The sequence below is a fragment of the Nipponia nippon genome, unplaced genomic scaffold (genome assembly GCF_047370975.1).
Source record: "Nipponia nippon isolate SJK-2023a ecotype South Korea unplaced genomic scaffold, ASM4737097v1 scaffold_4, whole genome shotgun sequence".
Lineage (NCBI taxonomy): Eukaryota > Metazoa > Chordata > Aves > Pelecaniformes > Threskiornithidae > Nipponia > Nipponia nippon.
In genome coordinates this window covers 90,292,939-90,319,320 of record NW_028262358.1, presented here as the reverse complement: position 1 = coordinate 90,319,320, position 26,382 = coordinate 90,292,939, and the positions used below count along the sequence as shown (strand labels likewise).

At 35.4% G+C, this 26,382-nt stretch overlaps 1 protein-coding gene across 7 annotated transcripts in view; it reads right to left on the bottom strand.

Moving 5' to 3' along the window:
- Nucleotides 1–3,183: 3,183 nt before the first annotated feature.
- PHIP (PHIP subunit of CUL4-Ring ligase complex) overlaps nucleotides 3,184–26,382 on the bottom strand; it is a 115,998-nt gene continuing 92,799 nt past the window's right edge. For 4 of the 7 annotated variants that reach the window (XM_087777495.1, XM_087777500.1, XM_087777499.1 and 1 more), the window contains 13 exons: nucleotides 22,019–22,130; nucleotides 21,785–21,846; nucleotides 20,132–20,287; nucleotides 18,085–18,205; nucleotides 16,153–16,278; nucleotides 14,091–14,184; nucleotides 13,638–13,688; nucleotides 13,211–13,360; nucleotides 11,433–11,585; nucleotides 9,179–9,342; nucleotides 8,426–8,706; nucleotides 7,942–8,103; nucleotides 3,184–6,970 (listed from right to left, as the gene is read on the bottom strand). In XM_087777495.1, coding sequence (XP_087633621.1) covers nucleotides 6,327–6,970; nucleotides 7,942–8,103; nucleotides 8,426–8,706; nucleotides 9,179–9,342; nucleotides 11,433–11,585; nucleotides 13,211–13,360; nucleotides 13,638–13,688; nucleotides 14,091–14,184; nucleotides 16,153–16,278; nucleotides 18,085–18,205; nucleotides 20,132–20,287; nucleotides 21,785–21,846; nucleotides 22,019–22,130 — 2,276 coding nt within the window. In that variant the 3' untranslated portion in view covers nucleotides 3,184–6,326. The remainder of the gene's footprint in view (nucleotides 6,971–7,941; nucleotides 8,104–8,425; nucleotides 8,707–9,178; nucleotides 9,343–11,432; nucleotides 11,586–13,210; nucleotides 13,361–13,637; nucleotides 13,689–14,090; nucleotides 14,185–16,152; nucleotides 16,279–18,084; nucleotides 18,206–20,131; nucleotides 20,288–21,784; nucleotides 21,847–22,018; nucleotides 22,131–26,382) is intronic. The other 3 variants (XM_087777496.1, XM_087777497.1, XM_087777498.1) reach the window with 3 other exon arrangements.

The window sequence follows — 26,382 nt, the reverse complement described above, 5'->3', positions numbered from 1 at the left end:
GTCTTACATCTGTTGAGCAGAAACACGCAGATATAAGCAAAAGACCACAGCATTGTGAAAACACATCCTGTATTGACTTTTCTGTGCATCACACATTCAGGGCAACTAGACTGGAGACCAGTACTCTGCATGCAGGGAGGCTGGGGACTTCTGTCTGCTTAGTTGTTTTTACCTTCTTCTAGAGTTGCTGGGAAGCAGAGATTTCCACAGAGACTGGATGTCGCTCTGGTACAAACAGCTGTCAACTGAGCAGGGATGGCTTCTTGGAGGGTGAGGGGTACCCTGCTGCACATGTGGAAGTGAGCTAAGAGGACTAGCAACATGGTGTCTTCAGCGCCAGACACTAGTGCCTTTATATTGCCTCCAGAACTGCGTTTTTTTAGTGAAAAACCCTACAAAATAGCAAATTTTGATCTGTATCAGAGTGCTTTGGTTGTAACTTTGTCTGTTCCCACGTGATACGCTATACCATACTACCATAAGCCATATTCCACGAAGAATATGGTAGAGCTGATTTTAGGCTGTTTTGAAGAACACGTAAGCAATTGTCCCGTAACACAGTAAATCACTAGATAGAAACAAACACTGTTGGACAGCTTAGAAAAACATGTTTTCTATTTATTTAAAAATAAGTTTGTAGTTACTACATTGCAGTGACAGTAATTCTTACACATACATTCTAGTTTGTATAAAAGGATTCAAAGTATTATGCATCAAAACTAACATAGAAAGTGTCCACATAACAGTAAAGAAATTTCCAATCCGTATGTACAAAAAGAAAGGGCACTGTTATCCTGGTGAGATACTTCAGGTTATAACATGATAATCCAGATTTCTGGAAGGAAAAAAAACCTTGATAAAGCTAAAGAATTATAGTTTTCAAAACTGTTACTCATTACATACAACAGATTTGTGTTTTACATAATTCTGTACAAAATAAGCATAATTTTTAATCTGAAAATGTGTCAGTTTCAAAATTAACCTTTCTAGGTAATTTCCTCGAAGTTGAGCTCCATTCTATACATATTTAAACATTACGACAGAATTTAATTCACGCAAGATCGTTATCCAGTTGTCTGCCACACTTTTGCAGTTTTAGTATGGTCCAAAAATGTAACTTCTGTACGGTCTCAATGTATTAGCAAACCAACACACAGAGTTCTAAGCACAAAATAGTACATGTACATCATACAGGCACGTGTACATGACAGGTACTTATATTTCTTTCTACTCCTAATTTGTATGACCTCATTATTTGTTCTTTCAGGGTAGAAATTCATAGTATAGTACTACCTTCCCTCCCTAAAATGTATTGTTTGCATTATTTGAAGTGAATTTCCTGATGTATTTATCTGCATTAAAAAGGATCCAAATGACTACCTGTCTCACTACCTACCCCCTAAAAGCTAAATTTATTCACCTTTATTTTATTGCAGCATATAAGGTTTCTCTCTAGAGTGCCTTGAGGCTGTTATATCCTTGGGGACAGTGGGGGGTGGAGGGGAAGCTAATCACCTTTTTCTGCAATTTAAGATGTCTTAATCTAGCTTTCCTGGCGTGTTTCCTCCTCTGACACACTAAAATGACACAGCGAATTCCCACATTAAAATCGGCAAAAACACAAGAGCACCTAGAGGTTAGCTCTAGTTTAAAAGCTCCCTGTTATTTCCCCCAGACATAGTAGAAAGTGTACAAGCCGTATTCCAGATTCAAAAACAGGAAACTACATAAGCTGTCAATACCAGATTTGCTATTGGAAACACATTCCCAAGCCGTGGCCAATTTTATGAAATTTAATACGCTTTCCTCTGCATACGAACAAGCATGTATATACAGTAATTTACAGCAGAAAACTAACAGCCCTTTTATCAGTTGAATATCTAGGTCCCCTTGGAAACCAATCTGTTACAAGAACTTCAGGGATAAAAGAAAATATATTATATAGTAATTTTACACAGTTATTTTGTCTTCATTAGGTAGTGAACAGAAAATGAGCTTTTGCTGTTTCTAGGTGAGGTTTTAAAGCCCTCCACCTTTGGTATCACAGCACTGTTGTGGAGTTGTATTTAAATTCTTGTTAAACACTCAACTGTGTTAAAAAAGGCAAAAAGAAAAACCTTTGAAAAACTACTGTGGACAAAATACACTACTTTAGAGTAAGGTAAGGACTCAGGACACAATGTAACTATTGTGGTATGGCTGTATCTTGATTGACCAGCATTATGTTAAAATTACTTCAGCAAGATTTACATGCTTCAAATTAAATGCAAATGTTGATGAAAGTGAGCTTAAAAACCTCTAACCTCCAATCTGCTATGTAAGTATGGGGTGAAAGGGTTCCATCCAGTTAAGCCTATTGCTTTTATAGAACCAGTCAACCATTTAACACGTGCCTAAATTCAAATTACATACTGAAGCATTTACTTGCAGTCCTTGATCCAACAGATGTGAGCAAAAGATTTAACAATGTGGCGTAAAAATTGTAACAAGCTTGAAGTTATTACTGAATAGACAAGACTATTGTGTTGTATGTAGTCTTTTTTTGGTAAGACAAAAGCCTCTGGCACAGAATCAGAATTGGTACTTGAAAAATATTTGTACAGCAATACAGTGAATAAGTTGTTTCTACACTACAATTTATTTTTTAATAGATATTAATATATCCTACGTGCTGCATCAGGGTCCTTTATCAATTAATAGTTTTACAAATATTAAGTCATAGTAATATTTAACTCAACCAACTCAATCTTACAAGTCTATCAACAAACTGATCACATGTACAAACCGGACACTGTACAAATAAACATATGCAAATATATATCACAGCAGTCTAATCACTGGAGGAAGACATTTTTCTGTAAGTTGTATCACTGGTCATTGCCGAGTGACAAAGAGCTCTAGTTCAATATTGACAATAATGAACACTATAGTGGTAAAATTTAAGTTCAGTTCCCAGAGAACACACTGACAACAGAAACAAAATGGCTAAAGGGTTGTTAAGTATGTAGGCACAGGTACAATGATTTCTGTTAAACATTTAGAGCACACTGGTATCACAGAAACAGAAATTAACTCCTCATCGGTAGTTAGAGAACACACTATTAGTAAGATACCACTCAGCGGTAAATACCAATTTTAACGTTTCCCGGTATAGAGTAGAAATACCAGAACAGCATCCTCATATCTATGTCAAATATAAATGAATTTAATGAATAAAACTGCATTAATTGCTGCCAGGTCTGTACGATCATTTGCGGGTATATGACTAGGAACCTATGTTATTTACAATGCAACTGTGAAACAAGCACATGAGATTTTGATACTCCGTTTTCTGAACCAGTTGTTAGGTACTTGAGATGGCATTATAAAACATGCATATAACTATAGTTCTTAAATTATTTCAGAACACTGACCAACAGTTTATTGCTCACATTTAAAAACTTAAGACTTTGTAATCAAAAGCTCTTTTTCTGTGTTGATACAGTATGTCACAACAACCTCAAATAATACATTTTTCCCCAACCAAAATGCAGTCTGATGGTGACTAAAGTCTCATAAATAAAGTTTGCAACCTAGTGAAATTAAATTATAAAAATACAACTTTTAAATAAATCTGGTATTAATTTCTAATAAATTTTTAGTGTTGCTTCTGTAAAAAAATTTGACCCAAATTATCCACAACTCAATTTTAAAAGGAAAAACATTAATGTGTCTAATATGAATTAAAAAATTACTGGCTAAAGTCACCGATATTACTGGGTGGGAAGCAGTACCCATGTTCTGCAGGTAAGGCCTTCTATTCTTGTAAAATTAAGATGTACAGGTTTCTACCTACTGTTAAGGGAACGCATATTATTTCAGTCTCCAAAACTTACATACAAGGTTATTTTTGATACATAAATATATACATAAACATGCCATATAAAACATTATTACAAATGGAGTAAATACAGAAGTTGAATTTTAGATATAATCTATTTCATATATTACAATGCAGATAACATCAGGAAATTACACATTTTCAAATGATTGCCTTCATCAGTGAGATTTGACAAAATTAAGAAGTAGAATCAATTAGCTTTGAATTGTGAAGCTGTATTGCAACTGTATGACCATAGCTTGTTATCTTACCACATGTTTAGTGACTCCATTTTAACTGAATGATAAATACTTGTTAGAAAAAATAAATATATGAACAAATGAAATGCAAACTAATCCCTGCTCCCCAAATTCATATCCATAGCAATTCAAAGAGGATCTGGAAAATATTTTAGTCATTTTTTGTAGCAAAATGCATAACGAACTACAGAAAACTAGGCATGGTGGATACCAACTTGCTATCCACAATAGCACATTTCTGTTCCTCTTGGTGCCAGATACCAATGTTCTTCGTTCAACCACTTAAGCTTTTTTTGTTACAGAAAATACAGTGAAGAATTAGGCCTCAAATAAGTATACAGAATCTGTGCAAATTTAAGGTCTTAATTCTGTATGCCCTCCCTTCCAGATATTGCAGATGATGTTTGTAAAAGAAAAAAAATAAGAATTATTATAAAGTAAGGGTGTTCAGAATTGAGGTTTCATTTCAGGTTTATTTTTTCAACTAAGTTAGGGTCACACACACGAAAAAAAAAAAAAAATCTTTCATACTACCCAAACTTCCGAAGTAATGTATAACCAGAAAATTTTGGTTACATTTTTGTACCATACCAGATCTCAGAAAATATGACTACTTCTGTATTTTTTTTTCCTTAAAACTGGACAATATTTTTTTAAGTGATAGAAAATGGTATTAAAGTTTGTTTGTAAAGGTATAAAATAACTAAATGTACCATAAACAAATAAATAACTGCTTTTCTTTTCCAGAGCAGTACATATAACAATACATTCCCCTAAGTCATATAGTTATCATTTACAATAGACAACTTAATTTTACTAAGGATGCAAGAAATAATAGAATACAAGGCACAATCATTAAATGGAATTTTTCTTTAGGGTGTATATTGACTTATGTCAGCGTGATATACCATAAAAAGTGCAGAAAAACACAATGTGCAATGAGACCACTGTATAAAACATGATTGCATAAAAAGTGATTTGGCCTTTTAACCTTAATAATTGAAAATAACCAATCTTCCCCTTAAAATTAAACTATAAAGTATGACATTTTAAAATTTATTTTCAATTCTAGTGCTATCTAAAAAATCCTGAAAAAAATTTATACCTGGGTAATATTTTATATGTATGTGTTTATGTATATATTAATATATACACATACACTCTCCTTTGTAGGTCATTTTAGCCTCTTAAGCATGTCTAAAGTTGTAGAAACAACAATCAATCTGGATCAGAAAGTAAACATCATAATTCCATACCTGTCCTGTAATTTCCTTGAATCCTTTAACCAATTATACATTTTGTCTAAAACATCTCTGTCAAAGGACCCCACCAGTGCATTATTTTCTACCAAAAGTACCAAAAAGGATACATTTCAGAACAATGTTAACAACTTACTATTTAAAACAATACACAGCTTTTATCACTGCAAATGGTATGCTGTACTGACACTCAAAAAGAAAAAAAGGCTTTCCACTGCACTGATTCTCAGTCTTTGGCACAATAAACAGAGATTTAGTGATTGATACAAGAATCAAGGTCTGAAAAATTAGACATTAGTCAAACTTTTTCCAATGTGGATATATATATATATATATTTGTGATTACATTTTTGCTATGTTTGGCAGAACTTGGATAAACCAACAGCCTGTGCTAGGCTTCTTTTGCAGCTGAACGTTCCATCACTACTGAAATTAAGCATTTTCAGATTAGCAAAGTTTGGTATTTTTGTATTTAATAGAAATGTAAGTGAATTTACTGCCACTTTTTGCCAAAATCTGCCTTCCTAGGCAACTTGACTTTACAATCAAAGTGTACCTTGCTTGGTCAAAAATAGACTTCTGTTTTCAGTTTGTGGCATTAAAAGTTCTGTCACCTTTTTTTTTAATTGTGTAGAGATACTACGCACTACTCGAGCAGAGTAGTTCTCAACTCCGTACGTCAGTCAGAAATTGCTTCCATTATTCTCAACTGTGAACAAAATGACTGTTGAAATGCATAACCTAGTTGGAGGGCAATAAATAGCAAAAGTTTAAAATATATATTTCTTTCAAAGAATGTTCTTTCAGTTTATTTTTTGCTAAATTTTTCTCCCCGAATCAGAACATATTCTTCTAACCCATAATAGCAGCAGGGAAGCAGAATTCTGTTCTGCTGTTCCTTAACTGTACCTGCTTCATAGCATTCTGAAGTAAAACCCTTGGTAAAAATTACCAACCAATTAAATTAGCTTTTGCTTTTTCAGTCAACTTTCGGACTCTGCCTCTGCTAGATGTTCCAAAAGTTAAGGAGGTGTCTTCAAACAATAGCTGCCTTTGCTCTTCCTCAGAGTCATCTTCATTGTAAAAGGCTGTCCTCCTACCCTGGTTTCTAGTTCTCATGTGAGGTTCAGAATCTTTAAGCTCTTCAGACCCCTCCTCCATAGGCTCATCTATCTTTTTCCTCCTGCTTCTTGTTTGCATTTTAACATTTGCAGGAACTAAGAGGTCCGAGCCTGGCTGCTGGGTCTTCATCTTCCTTTTTGGCTTTCTACCCCCACGGCCTTTTTTTTGTAACAAGTCTTCCTTCATATTATTTTCAGAAAGAGAATTGCATGCAGTAGAAGCAGAGGCTTCTTCTGGTATATCCCTTGTGGTCTGGATTGTGTTCTGCTCTGCAACCTTTTGCTGTTCAACAATTTGTAGCTTTTTTGGTTTTCTGCCTCTTTTCTTGTGCACCACTTCACAGCTACTGTTGTTAGTCTCCACCTTCGGTTTCCGTCCGGGACCTCTTTTAACTGGAGGTTTCGAAGGCTGTCCTCCATGTCCATTTACCTGAATGCTTCCTGATGCCAAAGCATTATTCTTGCACTCTGCTGTAAAGAAATGAGAGTACTTATCACGTAACAGATTTGCATTTACATTCATTTTCACACTGCCTTAATAAAACTCTTACTAAAGTATCTGAATGGATTCACAGTGATTGCCAATCTGTCAAAATCTAAAAACCCAAAGTAGAGCTCAAAGAGCTCCATGCCAGTGTGCAATCAGGACTAACTTCTAGTTGGGTTTAGCTCAAGGTAGCCTGAAGAAAAAAAAAAAGGAGGAAAAAAAAAAAAAGAAAAAAGGGAACAGTGCAAGTGTTTTTCTTGGCTGATTTAGCTGCATCACAGCAGCTTCACAGCAGTTCAAAGCACCTTCATAGACAGGAAAGCTTTTATGACTAGGAGATCTTACTTCAGTCTCCACAGAAGCTTTGAGTTTTAAGGTATCCAGACATCAAGTTCAGTCAGAAGATCACATGAAACTAGATCCGATCAATCCATACAAATATACGAAACAGAAGAAGTAAACACTGCATAGTTCTATTTTGTTGTGGCAAAAAAATGAAAGAATGAAGCTGCAGCTGGGATGCTCTGATCTTTATGCTCGTGGTTGTGGAGTGTCATCACACTCAGCGCTACTGTCCCAAATATAACCCACGTTAAGTTTTATTAGGTAAAACCCACAGGGTTTCAAGTGTGACCCCGCAGAAGGCTGCTTTGGAATCTGAGAACTCATAACGCAACCCTTGTAATAATATAAATGAAGGTACAGATATGTCAACATATGAAAACTGGCTAGACAACAAAGTTATCACACCATGGAAATGGTGTTAAGAGTAGTCAAAACTGTGCTAATTTAATCAAGAAGGAAACTAACTGTGAGTTGCTCTGTTAAACTTCCCTATTCTGCTAAATCATAATGCATACTAATTCCACCCCCCACGCCTATCACAATTAAAGTACAAGACTGCAGCTACTACATCAATAACTGGGAGGGGGGAAGTTCCAAAGAAACTCCGTACCTTGTTGATTAACAGTGGAAGATTTTACTTTGCGCTTGATTTGCTTCTCCTTCTCGGGATTTTCTCTTGTGGAGTTATTCCTAGTGTTATGACTGTAATCAGATTGACTAGGGATTGATACAGTATTCTGGTTCTTGGAATGTTTGGTTGAATTCTCCAGTACTAGAAAGACAAAAAGAAAAAAAAATATTCAAGTTAAGTAGTTTATACCACATTCAATCTGATCTGGATAAGAAGGAATTCATGTTCTACTACAAACAATTTGAATCAGGGATCTAGAAGTGAGAAAGCTTCCTGGATAAAACAGCATAGCCTAACTTGTTCAGTTTTCCTCTGAAGAACCTCAGAGGCCCAGCAGCTTGAAAACACAACCAGTCTTAACCGAGACAAATACATTAGATTTCCAAAAAGCAAGTTTTATGTCTAAAAAGATTCACAGCTTTAAAGAAAAAAAAAAAAAAAAAAAATCAAAACCCCAACTTGCCTGACTTCCCTGACCCTGCAGTAGTATTAGGCTTTGTAATTAAAGGCTTTATTGTTAAAGGCTTTGCTCCTGAAGAAGTGGATGGTTGCTCTGTAACAGCCACGTCTGTTGTCCCCCTATTGCTTCTAGTCCGCACAAGGGAAGAGGTTTCAGCCGCTTTTCCATTCATCTGAGGTGGAGCGTGTCTCAGTGCTGTTGACCGTGCAGGCGCAGAAGATGAAGAGGTGGCAGAAGTTTCTGCCTTCAGCTGAGGTTTTATTAATCTCCTCTTCCTTTCAGGGCTGCAAGAGAAGTAACGATTTGTATCCTGGATGACCACTTTTTTTATTTTACAGGAATAAGATTAAATGCTAGTGTCAGAGATCGTGGGAGTAAAACAATCGTCTCTGTATGATGTATGTTAAAAATATGACATTTACTGTGGAAATTCATGTAGTTGTGAGCCTCTGAAAAGTGAATCTTTACAATAAATGCTATAGTTATATGACAAAGCATGATGCCATCACTATCCTAACGATGCTGTTTTACTGTACATGTTTAGCAGTTATTTGAATTTTAAGCACTTACACTAGGATAGCTCTAAGTAAAGTTTAAAACTCTTCCACATCATAGGGACTTGCATGTCAAAGCTATCATTCTGCAATATAGGGAATAGTAAAGGAAGTATTAAGAAAAAAAACACAGTAAGTTCTACTGTTTAGGTATGTCAAACTTGCGCAGCATTTCATGAATAGTGTAAAGCAATTAATGTACCTGGATGCAACACTACTGGAAACTGAGCTGCTTCTACTTCTTTTTTTCCTTCGTTTCTTTATTGTATTTCTTTTGTGAAAGCGTAGGGCAGATTTATAATCCGATAAAATAGAACTTATGTGTTCTTCAAAGAAAGCAGAAAGGCGCAGACTCATGCTGTAGATCTATAAAAGAAAAGCCAGTAAACAAGCAGGTTTTATACTTTCCCAAAGCATCATTTTACTTATTTATCATTGAACAATAGCTAGAAAAGTAAACCCATTAATACGGAAATGTTTTAAGGAAATTTACAGTCTGTCTCAACAAATTTACACTAATCCACGTGTAGGATTGCTTTAACTATTTTCATGGTTTTGAAAAGTATATTACAACTGAAGATCACACACACAAGGAAAAATTAGGAAAAGCAACCTTTTTAACTGCCTTTCCAGAATGCATCCCTTTCTAGCTTCAGCAGAAACCACGAAGAGAGATCCTTAATGGAATCATAATCATACCTAAGGTCAAGAAATCTAATTTTCTTCTGTATTAAGTTGCACCCTTATATCCTATATTTGAACATCGGTCTGTTCCTCTTACGGATTAATTGATACTACCAGTGAGTTGGTTGCAACAGGTACAATAAATGTATTAGAATTATGTAGGTGCACATTTTTTTTCCCCCTCTAGCCTTGGATTATTTACGGAGAGACCCAATCAAACTCAGTTTAGATCACAACTAATTATTTGAGCACAGTTGCTATTAATTCTGGGAAAAAAACACAGAAGTGAACTGTATAGATACTTTAAGAGGGGACACGGCACCTTCTTAGAATATGAAATACAAAGACAATATTAAACAGTGGCCTACCTAATGACACACCAGACAAACTATCTGAGTGCCAGACTAAACAGTAAGTGTGACAGATTCTGCATGCATTACTGGAGAGGACATCCAAAGGAATTTCCTAAGAAAATATGTAAAAAACTATATAAAAATATATGTCTAATGTGCCAAGGAAAAAAAAAGGCTGACGGGGTTTAGTCTCCAAGTAAGCATCAGTGATGTAAAGTAAGATGCTAAAAATATCACTGAATGACAAGTCAGAGTAAAAACATCACCATTCAAAAACTATGTGTTGCGTGCACTGCAAGTACATAGGTTCTGGAATATTAAAATTCTTGACATCAGAACCTTCTACTTCTAAGTAAAATAGAAAAGAGCTACAGGTTTACTACTATACCAGTCTGTTTGGAAGAAACATGAAAAAATACGAAAATGTCAGAAGAATCTGTGAAACCATATGGAGCTAAGACAATGTCAAGCATTCTCCTACCTTGGTTTGAGGAGATAAAGAAGAGAAAGAAAAACCACAAAAGAATCCAGACCTGCCCAAAAAGCCCTGCCCTTTGATGCAACCGAAAAGACAAGAGACTGATCCTTAGGCAGCCCCAACAGTGAGTGGGATTATCTATTACTGACTGAAGAGAGATCGATCACTGATCAGTCTCTTCTTGCTAGTCACCTACTAAGGAATTTGTCCCTGCGTTTTAAGACATTAAAGTCCTGACAATTAATTTGCTACTTAGAACAGCCAAATATAAACGCTATTAATAATTCTAGTCTAACACCTAATACATATTATTAGAAGAAAAGCTACACAGAAGCCTTGAACATGCCTAAGTATACATTTATAACTTTCACTGCTAACAGGTACTGCACCTGTAAGTCAATTTGAGAGAAAAATATTATTAACTCTACCAGTGGCAGGGCATTTCAGTATCAGCTCAGTAAGAATGGCTTTGTAGGCTCATGCTTTATGTGAACAGTTCTGTTTCCCAGATGATCTTAAGTGCTTCATTACAATCTCACTGCATACTGGTGAACAGCATAGAATTTCATTATCCTCTACTCTCTGTACCTGGAAATTTCAGTTTGGGGCAACCTCCAGAGTGGAGGAGTTTGGGGCTGTGTGTGTGTTTTGAAAATCTAGTTTATTCCCCAGAATAGCAGTTAAATTCCATTATTCACTTATATTTACTTCTGAAACACACCTGCAGAACATCATAACTTCAGGCATCTAAACAGCATACATTCCTTTCCTTTAAAATGCAAAGCTATACTACTTTCTCAGAAATATTAATGCTTGAAGATCAGAAATAATTAAACTTGGTTTTTAAAGTATCAATTACACTGTCTCTCTGTTTTTCTGTCCTGTGTTTTTCAGATGTAAGTATTCTTTCAAACAACAAAAAAAAGAAAATAAAGTCTTACCCTTGATCTTTTACTTGGTGTATAGGCCTTGGAATTGCTGAAAATAAGTCTCACATCTTTACATAACTCCATCGGTGACTCATAGTTGCCAGCTTCCAGTGTTTCTCTAACAGTAGCAAAATCCATAGGAGTGTCAATAATATCTCTATAATCCTGTTAAGAAACAGCACAGCAATGTATTACAAATTTTTTTTCCAAAGTCTTAATGTATCATTTTCATTAGGATGCATTTCATAAACCTGTTTAAACCAAATGTCCTCTTTAAATAGGTATGGAATACTGCTGAAGACATTTTGCTCCTTTCTTCTCATACACAACGTAACTCCTCACAGACATACTTGACAGGATCGAAGTTAGATGTTAACTGATGCAAGACTTAGTTCATTTTGTAAACAGATATACTGAAATACAGAGCTCAAAGTTGTGTGTCCTAAGGGTTATATTACTGACACACTGTCACAAAGATAACCGTGATATGCAAGTGGGACTACAAGCTTTCTGGGTGGCTTAACAGCTCAAACTTGGTACTAAGCCTAATACTGTTTTTACATATTAGCTTTAAAATACGAAGTTTGAATATGTGAACCTGACCAGAGGCTTAGCACATCCCTGCTGAAACCCGAGCAGTCTCCCAAATGGAGACCTGACAATTTAAGAGAGTAACATTAAAATAATGACAACTCCACAGGCTTAAATAGGACCCTGTTCAAGCCAACGACAGAACTTTTTTTCTAGGCTATGGAAGAAACAGAGGAATATCCATATGACAAAAAGCTTAAATACCAAAATTAACCAAGAAGTTAACTTGATCCATCAGAGCAAATAGGACAGAATGCCCAAGCCTAGTAAGGTGCTCTGTCTCAGCTCATTTGAGGATCTCAAACACAAAGGCCACTTGTAGTTGGCCATGGCATAAAGTTTAGGTTACTTCAAAAATTACGGTGCTCAATGGCTGCAGAAGTATCAAGACAGACCAACCTTCCCCAAAAGGGAAGTATTTCTTTTCTCTAATTGGGATGATTAATTTCCCCCAAGTTAATCACCTTAGAGTGATATTTTAAAGAAAAACTTAATATATGCTGAATGGAAAGCATGCAAAACCTTTGCTTTGTTATTTAAAGTAAAACTAGCCTAAAAGGCTAAAAGAGATCCAAGGCAACAAGACTTTTGTGTTAAAATATTCTATAGTTACAAATGGCTGCTCATGGCCATTGGAACTCCAGTGTAATCGCCCAGGCAGAAAGCGGAATTTGGGAAAGTCATTGTTACTACAGTTAAGGGTTCACTACAGTTCTTCAGTGGGTACTTTTTCTGCATCAAGCCCAGATGACTGTGATATGAAAATTACTTTTAGTTTTCATACTTCTGAAATGAAACCAAAAAATGATCCATGACATTTGTCACGTGCAACAACCAAACATATGCACTTCATATATGACCGTTTTTCACTCAGAAAAGACGCATCTTAATTGCAAAAGCTGTAATTTACTTAACACAGGCACCCTTGAATATAAAACATTTTGCAACTGAAGTATTTAAGAGAGCAGAGTACAACTTCTTTTGAGATTACTTCAAAAAGACAACAAACATTATTATCAGGTGACAACCAAGCACTGAAAAAATTTCTATCAATAGAGAATAGAGCTGCCTGAAGTTTCAATTAAAAGAGAGGGGAAAATGGTAACAGTTAAAAAAAAAAATAAAAAACAAAACCAAACCAAAACTCAACCCACCTAACAACTGGATTATAAGCAGCCTTCCTGTTCTAAAATACTCACTGGATATTCAAGGAGATCCACTGGTTGTCGAAATGGTTCAGAGTCTTCGCACTGAAAAATGAGATTCAGCAGCTCCTGGCATTGCTTCTTCCATGATTGAATATCATATGACTGAGCTCTGTTACGTAGCCGCCTCTTTGGCTGATGATCCTGAAACAACAATATTGTCTGGTATATATTAAACAAACTAGCTGGTTTTCCATTAAATTTTGTAAAAGGTACCCTGCAGGATATAAATTCTAATTAATGAATTTGTAACACGCAGCAGCACAAACAGAAATGCTTTTACACTCAATAGAACGACATATCACTTTCCAAAAGCTGACATTACACAATAATAAAAACAGTTTCAGTTTTACATTCCTTTGTTTACAAATGCATTTCTAATTATTTATAGCACTATAAATCATTAAAAAAAAAAAATTACCTTTCTTTTTCTAGTGGAAGTTCCTGGCACATTTGTATCTTTCTCTTCTTCCTTTGAGCAAGATAATGAGTCGCATAAAAAGGTTAAAAAAATATAAGCATATATGAGTAGGTGAGTTCTTTTATACTTCACTTATAATTTGAGTCTTTACAGTTCTATCCCTGTCCCTCTGGGAAGCACTTCATGTGACCATCAGTTTTGAGAACCTCTCAGAAGTCTAAGAAGCATCTAAATTCTCCAGTCAACCGTTAAAGCACTCTGCACTAAAGAAGTAGATGAGGCTGGATTTTTACCCCGTTTCCCAGCTGACAAAAAGAAACATTTAATTGACAGAAAAGTACACCCCACTCCCTTACAGTGACTGAAAGCAGTACTTTTGTATCCAGTAAGACAGAGAGAGTGGTCCCATTTCACCAGTCTATCAATGCCAGTGTCTAAAACACAACCACTTACCTCATCAGAGTCAGACAAGACTTTCTTCTTCATTGCATTGTATAATGGAATTATGTCATAGCAACTCTGGTCTCTGTATAAAAAGAAACACACACTACCATTTATTTTCCATCTTCACCTATGGAATCAACTGTATTTTTGCCCGGGATAAGAAAAATGTTTAGAAAGCCATTCCCAAATAAAATGATAAAGTGTTTAGTGCTACATGAATACCAAGAGGACTGCAGTAATAAGAAAAGCTAATCTGCTCAAAAAGCTGTAAAATATTATCCGCACTCTGTAAAATATAGATCACTTAACAGTGTCAATATTTTAAAATTAAAAATCGTAATCCTTTATGATGAATTTATTAGCATTAGAAAAATCTAATACTACACCACATAAAGTGCTCTGGGGCCCATCTAGCTTTGTAAGAAACACTACAGTGGATTTAGCGTACAAAAACGCAATTTAATAGATTAGCACCCACAACATAAGATATTTCAAATGTAATGTTTATTTTTGTAAGGACTAACGCTATTGTTGTATAAACCTGCATAATTAAATCAGCAAAACAAACACTGATTTTCCATTCTTGTATAACATAGCAAACTCCTACACAAAAGAAAGCCCAAAGGTGTTCTATTATGTAGCAATACAAACCACCAGAAAACAAAAAAAGAGGTAAACACTCAGCAACTCTACACTGGAATCGTAGTCCATAATACAGTCTACTGCGGTTATCACTAGAACAGCTGGGGGAGAAGGTGAAAAAAAAAAACCAAACCAAACCAAACAAAAAAAAACCACCCCCAAATCAAGCAACACTCCCCTGCCCATTTTCTGCTTTTGAAAAGACTTCGGTAAGTAAAAGACTAACTATTCTCAGAGGCACCTATGTATTTCACTCATTAGAACTACAGGGTTTGCCTTCCATGGTCTAGGCCTTCTACCCTACAGTTAGAACCCTAAAAAAAAAAAAGTCTGGGCTTTATATGCATCACTAGTTCACTTAAATTATATTAATAGACATAAGCTATAAGCCATTATTAAGTAAGAATATCCATATGCTGCACTAGTTTAGCTAAGGCAATTAAATACACACACTTTGAAAAACCCTGAGCTGCTTAATTAATCAGAAAAAAAACCCACGTAGGACAAAGATGTTAAAGAACAAAATTAGTAATAGAGAAGCCCTTTAGATACATATCTGTTCCTAAAGGTGTATTTCACTAAAACTTTTAACATCTGAAGCAGTTAAGTATTTTTCATTCTCCAGCCAATATCAGAAATCACAGGCACTGAAGATATCAAAGATTTATGTATGGAGTCAAAGTCCTAGATTTCCAAATACATAAAGCAATTCTAATGTTTTTAAGAACACATGAAATAAAAAAGCACAATATTCAATTTAACACTGAGAAACCAAATCACTAAAAATGTCATATTTTTGTTAAACTAATGAAGTATCATGCCATTTCTACAAGGTGGGAACAGCAGCATTCACTGTGTACAAGCAAATCAAGACAGTGGACACACTCAGTAAGCTCTTCTTACAAACTCCAGGTCTGCAGATGTGTCAACTGACTGTGAGAAATCTGAAACATTTCTCATTGAGGTTTTTCTATAGACAATAATAAAAAAGAATATTTGAAAGACAACTACTATTTCTGTCGAGCCTCCAATTTTTATTTTGCGTATCATTTTCAATCGCATTATAAATTGTAAAGACTTTAGAATTAAATGCCCACAATTATGTTAACATAGGCAGTGTTCAAACTCAAAATTAGAACTAACTGATCTATAAATGTATCTATCACTCCATGAAGATACTCAGACTCATTTTTTTCATTTAGCAGAAAGTCTCTTGAAATAAAGTGCCACATCAATGTATTATAAAACTTCATCTTGTTTTGCGAACTTACGTATTCTTTGTCAAGATAAGCTTTATTCTTTTCTGCCCCAACAGCAGGCAACAGGCTTATTTAAGCTCCAGAACCATCTCACTTTAAAATTCAGTCCTGAAAGGGCTAAATACCTTGGTAAGAGACAGGAATAACAACAGACCTACTAAGCAACTCACTTTATGAAGTGTAGCAGAAGATCTGTGACAAATTTGGCAGATTTGACAATAGGACTCCCGGGTTCATTAAACGTGCGAGTATTATGTTCTATGTACCGGACTTCCCACATTAACGAAGAAAGGCGCCTGTATATGAAAGGAGGGAAAAGAGGGGGGAAACAAGCCAAACCAGACTTAATTTCTAGCAATGTATACGAAACAGGAGAAAAAGCCTTTCATCCTTCTTCCAATGTATTATCCCATTCATCCGATTTAATGTAAAAAAAATGAAAACATGCACACACTGATATTTAGCCCTATGTGACCAGCAGGAGGCAGCTTCCTCAGGCTTCCTGCTCTCCTGTTATGTCCTGCAGTAATTTATACAAACAGCTTTAAGAATATACAGCTGACACTCCTTGAGAAAATTCAGCTGTGATGCTTCAGCTTTTATTATTCCTCTATGATATAAATAACCCACCCTATATCACCTCTTAAGTCACAGCTGAGGATTAACAAAATAGTAATAAAAAATACTAAAAGTATACATTTTTTCTAAGATATACAACGATCAGAATTCCTCACATCACTCCGATTTAATGACCTAACTATAGAATAGCCATAACATTATGAAAAATGATGCACAAAAGCAAAAATAACTGAAAAAATTAAATCCAAATCTAAAAAAAGATGCAATAGAAAATTTTTTATTTCAAATAAAAACTGACAGCATAGAAGTTACAAACATGTACAATCTTCTACTTTCAAACTAGCAAAACATGATGAAAAGAAATGCTGCACAAGTGTTTTGTAGAGTGAAGCGGGAGATCATTTAACATGTTTAGTGCAGCATAAGCGTTTAGATGTAATTTAATCATGTTTATGGGTCCAGCATTTAGTTGTATACAATGCTGGTAGTGACTCGTATTTTTTCGGTTTTGTTTTGCATTTTTTAAAAACATACAGGCATGCTAAGACTGCTAGTTCAGAAGAGGGAAGAAAAATGTTTTAAGGAAAGCCTCATGAAAAACTACAAAATCATAAGTGATCTGAACAATCCCTCCTGCAGAAGGTAAAGAAAAAGATTTCACTGGAAAGCACAACACAAGGTGGTTGCTTATTACCTAACCAGGCCTTGGCAATACTGTAAACGAGTAAAACCAGATTTACTGAAGAAGCTATGCTGATTACCAAAAATAACTGCTTACTCTTCTGACAAGAGAAACAAAATCTGGCAAAAAGTCCTCGCCACCTCTGACTGCAAAGCAGTACATTACAGAAGTGAAAGCTGGATTACCTTATACCACACAATAAACATGGAACAATAAATGTGCATTGTAATGTATAAAAAACAGGGGGGTTTCTGAAAATGAAGTAGTTATTTTAATTTAAAATTCAATCTTCAGTTAGTATGCCTAAAGTACTACAAATTGACTTTGAAATTTATTCAAAACAAGTATTAGAGGGACACTGATTTTCAAACTAGAAATATCCCAAGAACCAAAGGAAACAGAAGTAATTTAAAGGAGCATACTCCTACATAGATAATATTTACTGTGAGAAAATACAGCAACTGCAATCATAGTTTAGTTTTAATCATGTCAAAAAAGTGTCAAGAAGTTAAAACTTATTTTTGAGGCTGTCCAACAATTTAGAATTTCAAGGCCAATAATTTAAGAAGCTATTTCTGTGTAGCTTCTTAAGCAATGATGCAAGATTTTTTTTTTAAAAGCACATTAGGACAAAAACACTTGACATATTTCTAGGGTTTCTCTTATGTTCTTCAATCCTTTCTAAAGTTTTATAAAACGGAAACCTAGATCAAGGATAGAAGATGGGAGGAACGGAAAGCGTGTACCTGTACCCATCTCCTAGTTGGGTATTACAAGACAAAGAGCTACCAAAAATACGGTTGGCAGTATTTCACAGCAAGAACTGAGACTTGGATCTAACCTGTAAAATCTGCTTTCCAGTCTTTGTTTAATGGTACTGAGGTCTGTGGGATATGCCACAACAGTGCAATACATTGGGTAAGCTTGAAGATCCACAGGTGCCACAAATGCAGAAGCAATATCTAGATAGAATGAAGAAGAGAAAAAAAAAAAAAAAGTTATATATCACAGAAGTCCCTTAGCACTTTCAAGATTCACCCACACAAACACAACATATACTATTTCTTCATGTTTGAAATGCATAGCATTTGCCCCAAAATAACATTTACTACTCTAGATATTCCAAACAATTTGTGATATTCAACATATAAAGGTGCTTGCTGAGGTGTATGCTGTAAGTACAGTCGCTGCAGTGACTACCCATTCTGTTGTGCGTGAAGCACCACACTCCTCAGAGACATGGCAAGCGCGTGCAAAATATACACATCTGAAAAGTAGATTTAAATGTATAAATTATACATATATGGAGACACGCAATTCAGTATTGTTATTTACAACGCAGGCTCATTTAATTTGGTTTTATATTGCCACTCTCGCATCTTCAAAGCAATGCATTAAATCCTTACCATAAAAGTTACAGTACTATTTCAATCTCATTAAGATGTGGGGAAAATCCACACTCAAAATAAAATAGAAACACAATCTCCTGTCCCCGCTTATCAGCAAAGAAGCCTTCTAAAACCAATCCACCCTAATGCTAGAAGACTGCTGAGCAATTTAAGTCTGTGCACCTACATAAACTTTTTTTTTCCTCCTGTGCTTAGAACCATCATGAGTGCTTAGACACATCATTCTAACATTTTATACCTCAAGGGAAAATACCGTAAAACAAAAACAAAAACCCCCTTTTAAGTCTCTCTCAAAAGTCTTCAAAAACAGAAAAGATGTTGTTGCTAAACAGACTGCTCTGCTTCTGTAAGCTGTTTACTTACTCTTATGAATGTTCAAGCAACTGCTACTTTGTACCAATATGCACCACATATGCTATAGTTAAATCCCAAACTAAGCAGTATGCCATACAATGTAATGCAAAATGTAAACCATTACTCTTAGATGACACAGTGAAAACAACGAAAATTTCATTTCCTCACAAGTTTTTTTAATGCAATTCTGTAATTTGGATTACTACACTGTATGTATATTTCCTTTCTTTTGGAAGCCAAGGGAAGCTTCTTATGCAGTATGTCACCAAAGAAGCCGTAATGTGGGACATTTAGGTATCGGAAGTATTTCGAAAGTTACGTTAGTGTCTTACCTTGCTTCAAGTACTTCAAAAACGAGTTAAAAAAAATTGTCTGTGACAACTTAGATATTTATGACCATTGTTACCCCAAAACCTAAGACTTAACACAGTTTGCTCACCATGAAACATACAAGAGACTTATGATTCAGCCTGTATTTCACTGATGGATCTCCATCGCTGACACCCATCTTTTAAATATTGCAGTGACGTGTTAAACATTTTAACAATTACTTTTTCAGAAGCTGCCTGTAAAGAGTAATTGCTCTACAACCAAATAGCAAGCAGCTTTTTGTAAGTTCATCAATTACTTTTTCCTTAACATTTTGCACAACTAAGGCAACGTGGAGGAGAAAACGGGAATTAGAAAAGGCTAATACAGGGGAAACCTACACATAGGCATCCATTCTCTAAGTACGTAGATAAGGGTTTTTTCCCCTATTTGCCTGTAATATAGTTAATATTCTGTTCCTCATAAAGTTTGCAATTTTAACCCCAACAAGAGATTTTGGTAGCTAAAGTAAAAAATCAAGTACTTGTTTTTAGGATGTAAAACCCAAATCCCTAGCGTATGTCAAATTATCTACCAAAAAGCAATCGTTATCTTTGAAAACGGGAGAAAATTTAGGATTTGTATGTACTCACTACATGAAAAATTTAAAAATGTGCAATGAGAAAGTTTTGTTCCAATTAATCAAGAGATAAAAAGTGTATTTTATCACATTCATTTTGGTAATTACAGAACTACACATGAGCATAGTCTGAAAAATATACCACAAAAACATCTCCCACATTATTCAGGATTTACCTAGAGTCATGAGTTGGTTTATCCCTGCAATAATTCTGTCGCACTCCTCGTCTCGGGTCCTGGAACCCCACTCTCCATCCAGAGGTTTGTAGAGCAGCGTTCTACGTTCATCATCTGTTAAAGGAACACTAGTTCCCAGTTCTTCTGGAAATACAGCTAGAATGTAACATGAAAACAAAATAAAACATAAGTCTTTGCATCTTGTGCAATACATATACCCATAATTCAAAGACATATAACATCATTTTACTAACCAAAACAAATGCATAGTTCTTGATTTGCTCAAAGACATTTTGGATGCATCCAGGATCTTTTCTGTATATTGTTGTACGTTAAATTTAAATCCTTACAATGCAGTTTGGTGTACAAGTCCTCCATGAAACAAGATTTATTCTCTTCCGAATAGCTAATTGTAGAACTTATTTTAGAACCAACTAAGACACTCCTTTTTCACAGTTGAAGTTTGGGTTTTGTTTTTGTTTTTTTTTAAACCAAAATTCTTGGCAATAAATCATTTTGGTAATGAATGGTCAGTCATTTTCAGATGGAGTTGATAATGACGCTAAAATGTTCTCCAGGTAGTGGTTGTCACATTTCTGTGAGGTCAAATGCTAAAACCAGAGCTCCTGAGCAAGCAAATGAAAAATGCCATCACCCTTGCATTCCTGAGGACCTACCAGCTTTGACAATTCATAATGTAAAAGCAGATTTTCAGAGTATGATGCAACGTGCTCCTCTTTAACAATTTTTTTTTTTTTTAAAGGAAGGTGTAACAGAAGTCGGTTATTTGTGGATACAAAAAAAAAAAAATCAGGTTCAGGTTTGGTTATCTGCCTATTTTAATTAACTATTTTAGTCATGTTATCACTCTAACTTCTGTATGTTACTTATGACAAAGAGGTACCCATTAAAAGAAGGATTGAACCAAAATGAAAAGTTGAAATGAATACATTTACAATTAAAAAGAATTACGAATTGTTTATGGTTACTTATATGCATAAGTGCAATATTAACAAATGCTTCCTAGAAAAAACAAGCAAAAAATGCTAATTCTACCTCATTTTTTAACCAGACTTTTATGAAATCTTCAAAAAACCCTCCTAAGTCAGGAAAGAAGAAATACTACATTCTTGGCTGTGAACAGTGCCCGTGCTATGCTGTCCACTCTGCAGCATGTCTATCTGCCGCATGTGCTGGGCCAGACACGGAGCAAATCCTACCATTATCAAACTGTCTCACAGGCGCATGTTGCGTCTTCAATGCACTGAACATCTGCAGGCATGCTGAAAGGTCTCAGAGCAGCCAGCCTCCTCAAAGCTGACACAGGGCACAGATTTATCTTCAATCCTCCCTAACTGTACAAAAAGTTACCTTTAACTGTACATCATCTGTTTTAAGTTTTTGTAACATTTCTGTCTATTTCCAACATACACTTAGATTTTCCATGTATGGCTGTACATTTTTTTGCAGTTCATTTATCTTGATCTGCTTTTAGTTTAATAATTGATTTAAGGATGTTCTTCAAATGCAACTGGTTTGTGGGCCTTCTCCCTACTCCCCGAGAGAAACAGGATTATTGAGTTAAAATCATACAACATTTTTCTTCTTCTTTAACCACACTTTAAAGCAAGTTATGTTATTAATGTACCATACCATTACTTGGTATCAGCTCCATGTCCCAAGGGCTCATCTTCTCAGTATCACCATTGTCCCAGCTTAAAAATAACCAAATTTGAATTATCTACTTCAACAATGTAATGTTTGTAACATAACTTATTTATATACCACAGAATGCAGGACTGAATTTAATGAAAGCAAGTTGCTCAGTCAGTACTTCAAATGAAGTAACTAATTAAAAAAAAAAAGATGGAAGATAAATTTGCTAACCAGACATTGTAGCACTGAAATAAGCTATCAGGATAATCAGGCTGAAGAGGTTCCTGGCTTTCAATTGTTCCAAACCACCAAGCATCATCTATCACTGACCTGAAACGATCACCTAGGTAAGAACACAGAATAATTTCATCAATGTAAGGCACCTTACTCCTCCCAAGAAAAGCAGTTTTAAGATACCTTTGGCTTGATCTGGAATACAGAAATCCTTTTGAACACTTGTAGCCTCAACAGGCAAACATGAATCATATTCAGTTTTTAAAAAAGTATTATTAAATTCTTTCTGAAGGCTGCTTTTAAACCGAAATGAAAGTTAATATGGCATTAAAAAAACAATTAATGATTTGTGAATCTATCTACATATTCTTTATGTATGAATTTACTTCTTAATTTCATATAAAAGTAAGACATTTCAATGTTATAGCTTTAAGACTCAAATCTACTTGCATTAAACACTACTTGCTATCTTAAAATAACTGAGCATTGTGACACTTTTGTATGGGGAATATTTTACATGCTGCTGAGCTCCTCCTCCTTAGTTTCTGAAGTGCTTTTTCAGCTACCCAAATGTAACTCAGAGGTTCACTCCCTTTACTATGCAGGCAATCTGACTGACAAAAGAATAAAATTTATTAAAAGCTTCTTCAAAAGGTTAGCAAAGTAATTTACTATGACTTGAAATGGTTTCACTACTTCAAAGCATTCGCCTAGCTGAGAAAAAAGGTCAGAAGCATTATTAAAAAAAATTACATGAAAATATGTGTATTACACGCCATCATAAATTCTAACATTTTCTGTAACGCATGCCACAGAATTTAGAAACAATTTTTAGCAAAGTATTCAATTTGCTCAATACAAGAACAAATGTAATTTAAGTCTGAGATTCCAGGAACTGCACATTTTTGTTTTCATGGTATTTGAATATACACACACACTTTCTCAACTGCTGCAATGTTTGTTCTATTTCAGTACATCCACACTGTGCCCAAATGCTTGCTGCAGTTGTCTGAATTAATAGGAAACAAATATATTGTCAAAAATGTTCCGCTTTCTTTACTGCACTTTTCTTTTTAATTTAATGGATTGCAAGTAATTCTAGGACAATTACAAAGCTTCCATTAATAGTCCTAATTGTGCTGAATGTAATAGAACTAAGTACACCAGAAATATCTGAAGTGCAAGATCAAAAATGTAAATAAGGTTGATGCTTTATTTTAAAGGCATAAATTATTCTAAAGAGCTCTTAAAGTACAGTCTCCCAATATGGTGTTCCCTAGTGATCAGTTTTACAAAGAAATGTGTGTAAGTACAACTGTGAGTGCCTTCATGGGGCTGAACATTAAGCAGATCAAAACCGCTTGAAGGAGCGTATACTGACAGCCGCTTCCAATTTCTCAAGAGCCACAGCATTCCTATGGACAGAATGCTAAAGCAGAAAACAACATGACTGAAGAAGCCCACAGCACAATCTCTTGAATCACTATTTTTCCAGTGTCCTGTGTGTTACCTCATCATTGTGGCCAGCAGACCAAAAATTCTTATTAGAAGAAGGATTTAGCATAATTTTCCAGAACTGTGTATCACCAGATAACATTACCTTGATGAAAACATAGAATGTATGTTGAACGTAAAGTGGCTGCTATGTAAGAGACAGGTACGCACACCTGTCTAAAGACATACAGCTAAAGCTGCAGGAATCCTACTGGAATAGATTTTAGCCCAAGCATTAATCTTGTAGTTAACCTATAAGATACAGATATGCAATAAATAGAATCTGAGTAGAAATAAGAACCTGTCACTTCTCAAACTTTATAAGCTTGATATTTCTGAAAGGATTCATACATTAATATACATTTAATATTACAAAATATAAATATTATAGATAAGGAAATATTCTTCCCTAAAACAAACAAAACCCAAACAACAACAAAACCACAACACAAACACAACACAAAAAAACCACCAAAAAAGCCCCACCAAAACACCAAGGATTGTTATTGGTTAAAAGATCAATGTTTTAACGACTTAAAGTGGAGTCAGAAAATCTAATATCTAGTGACTCTCCAAATAGTAGCTATAGAAATATTTATAGGCTAAGTGCCAGAAATCATAGAGGAATAAGAAAAAAAGATAGTAACAGTAGTCCTGAGAAGACAAACCAGCAACTGCGTGACATGAAAAAAATATCAGCTTGTTGATGAAGAGCTATGGTGAAAGTTCAGAAGACTTGAACGTGTCAGATAAATCTTGGGGATTTCAGATTCACGTCGTTAAATACTCAGGAACAGTTTCACGTACAGTTCTCAGGCATTTCTCCTCATCCTGGTAGAAAATACGATCTGCTTTCAAGGAACATTTTTATATTGTGTTCCACACTGCCACAAAACAGCGCACGATTTATTCCAAGCAACGTTCCATAAGCATACACTAGTAAAATATCGAAAGTATCAATGTAGAGAGCAGGATAGCGCTCTGGAAGGCTCCTGGAAGAGCTGTAACAGCTTTAACAGCAGTGGCTGCTATCTCTGCTTTAGCATTTCATATGGTCTCAAAGGAGGAGACTATTTTACCACTATTTTTACCACCTGAAAGAGGAACTGAAGAATGAACTCTAACACACACTTGTCAGAGTTACAAGCTGGTATTAGACACTACTGGCCTAAATGCACATTATTTACATTGAAGGTTGATAAAAGGTTCTGGCACTTTCAATACTTTTTGTGTACCTCCGATTCTTTCCACACTGCAAGTTTCTAGAAATACAGTTGCCAGCCCAGGAAGGAGATGCTACCTGGGCTCATAGTTCTGAGAGCAGGAAGGGTAACATTTCAAAGTCCCTCTTCTACGCCTGTATTTTTATCACAATGGCGGACAGACGACTTCCGGCTCGGCTGTTCACGTACAGGGTATGGCAGTCGTTCTTCTACTGCTGCCATGACCTTGTGAGAAAGCGAGTATGGCACAGCAGAGGACAGCATGACAGACCCATAACCACCAGGAAAGAGCGAAGCTTGCTGACATATTAATAGATGTAGACCAATCTTGTCTCTTAAGAGATCTTTAAACTGAAATTATCTTTAAAGAAGAAATCGAGGTTTATATTTCCTGTTGATTCACAAGCCTAGGATCTTTACCAAATTGCCTACAGAACTGAAGACTAGCTGTCTTTTCAGACAACATAATTTGAAGTATGAGATGATATGGAACTTATTAATATGGCATAATGTAATTTATACATCTACTGCTAAGGCACACATCCTAAGCAAGGATATCACAATGTACATCAAACGACAGGAGATCAATTCAATCTTTCCTGGCCAAAAAGTCAGGTAAGAAGCAATAAAAAAAAAAAGCTTTTAACATCCAGCTGTGCCACTTCTTCAGGGTACTTAGCTACAACGAACTTAGGAGAGGACAGCACTTCGAAAACAGACTAGGAAGCAGCACATTTGCAGAAACATACGTCATATCAGTGGTTTCTACACAGGCAATCAAATACACCATCATGTTGCTGCATTAAAGTCCTTCAGTCTCCTATATGATGCTTTGCCTGAAGTCGCAAGAAATGCTGCCCAGTCAACTGTGTACATGCTAGCTACGGCTCCTGAATCGAAGAACCATAGGAACTCAGTTGGTACAGTAATCACTGCTACTTTATGGAAAATGTGTTTAACATTGATAGCCTTCCTTTTTTTTTTTTTTTTTTTTTTTTAAAGCAGGTCTCAATAGGAAGGCTATCAATATTTCACTTTCAGGAGCATGTCATTTCACAGAATATCCTGAGATACTGGAAAGGACTTAACAATGCCTATAATTCTGTAAACATGGTATCGTATACAAATTTCTCTCTTAGGGGAACAGAGTTCATCCTGAACTCTGAGGAATCAGTAATATTTGCTTAATCTTTTAAGTTTCAGGGACAATCTAAGGCTGTTCTTATGAATGGGAACACACGTATTTCCTGACCTGAAAAAAAAACACCACCACCTTAGAGGATCATTTTGTCATAATGCAGCTTTCTCTCCCCCTAGTTAGACTTCACTGTTGAAAGGTGATCTTTGTTACCATAAGGAAAAGATGACTAGGAAATAGATCTGACTGGAGGACATACCCGTCATGAACATTCTCCAGTATCCAACACTTTGAAATAACTAAGCATGGGAAAATTAAAATGAATCAAAACATCCCCACATCACACAGCAGTGAATTATAATTATACATGCTTCAATGAAGCTAAACCATATTGGGTTTAGAATAGAATTCAAGCAAGTATAAAGAGAGGGGAATGGCATTCTCTCTGTACAATCTAGAGATCATGAATTTTAAATGGTGGAGACGATGTTTCCATATTTCCATCA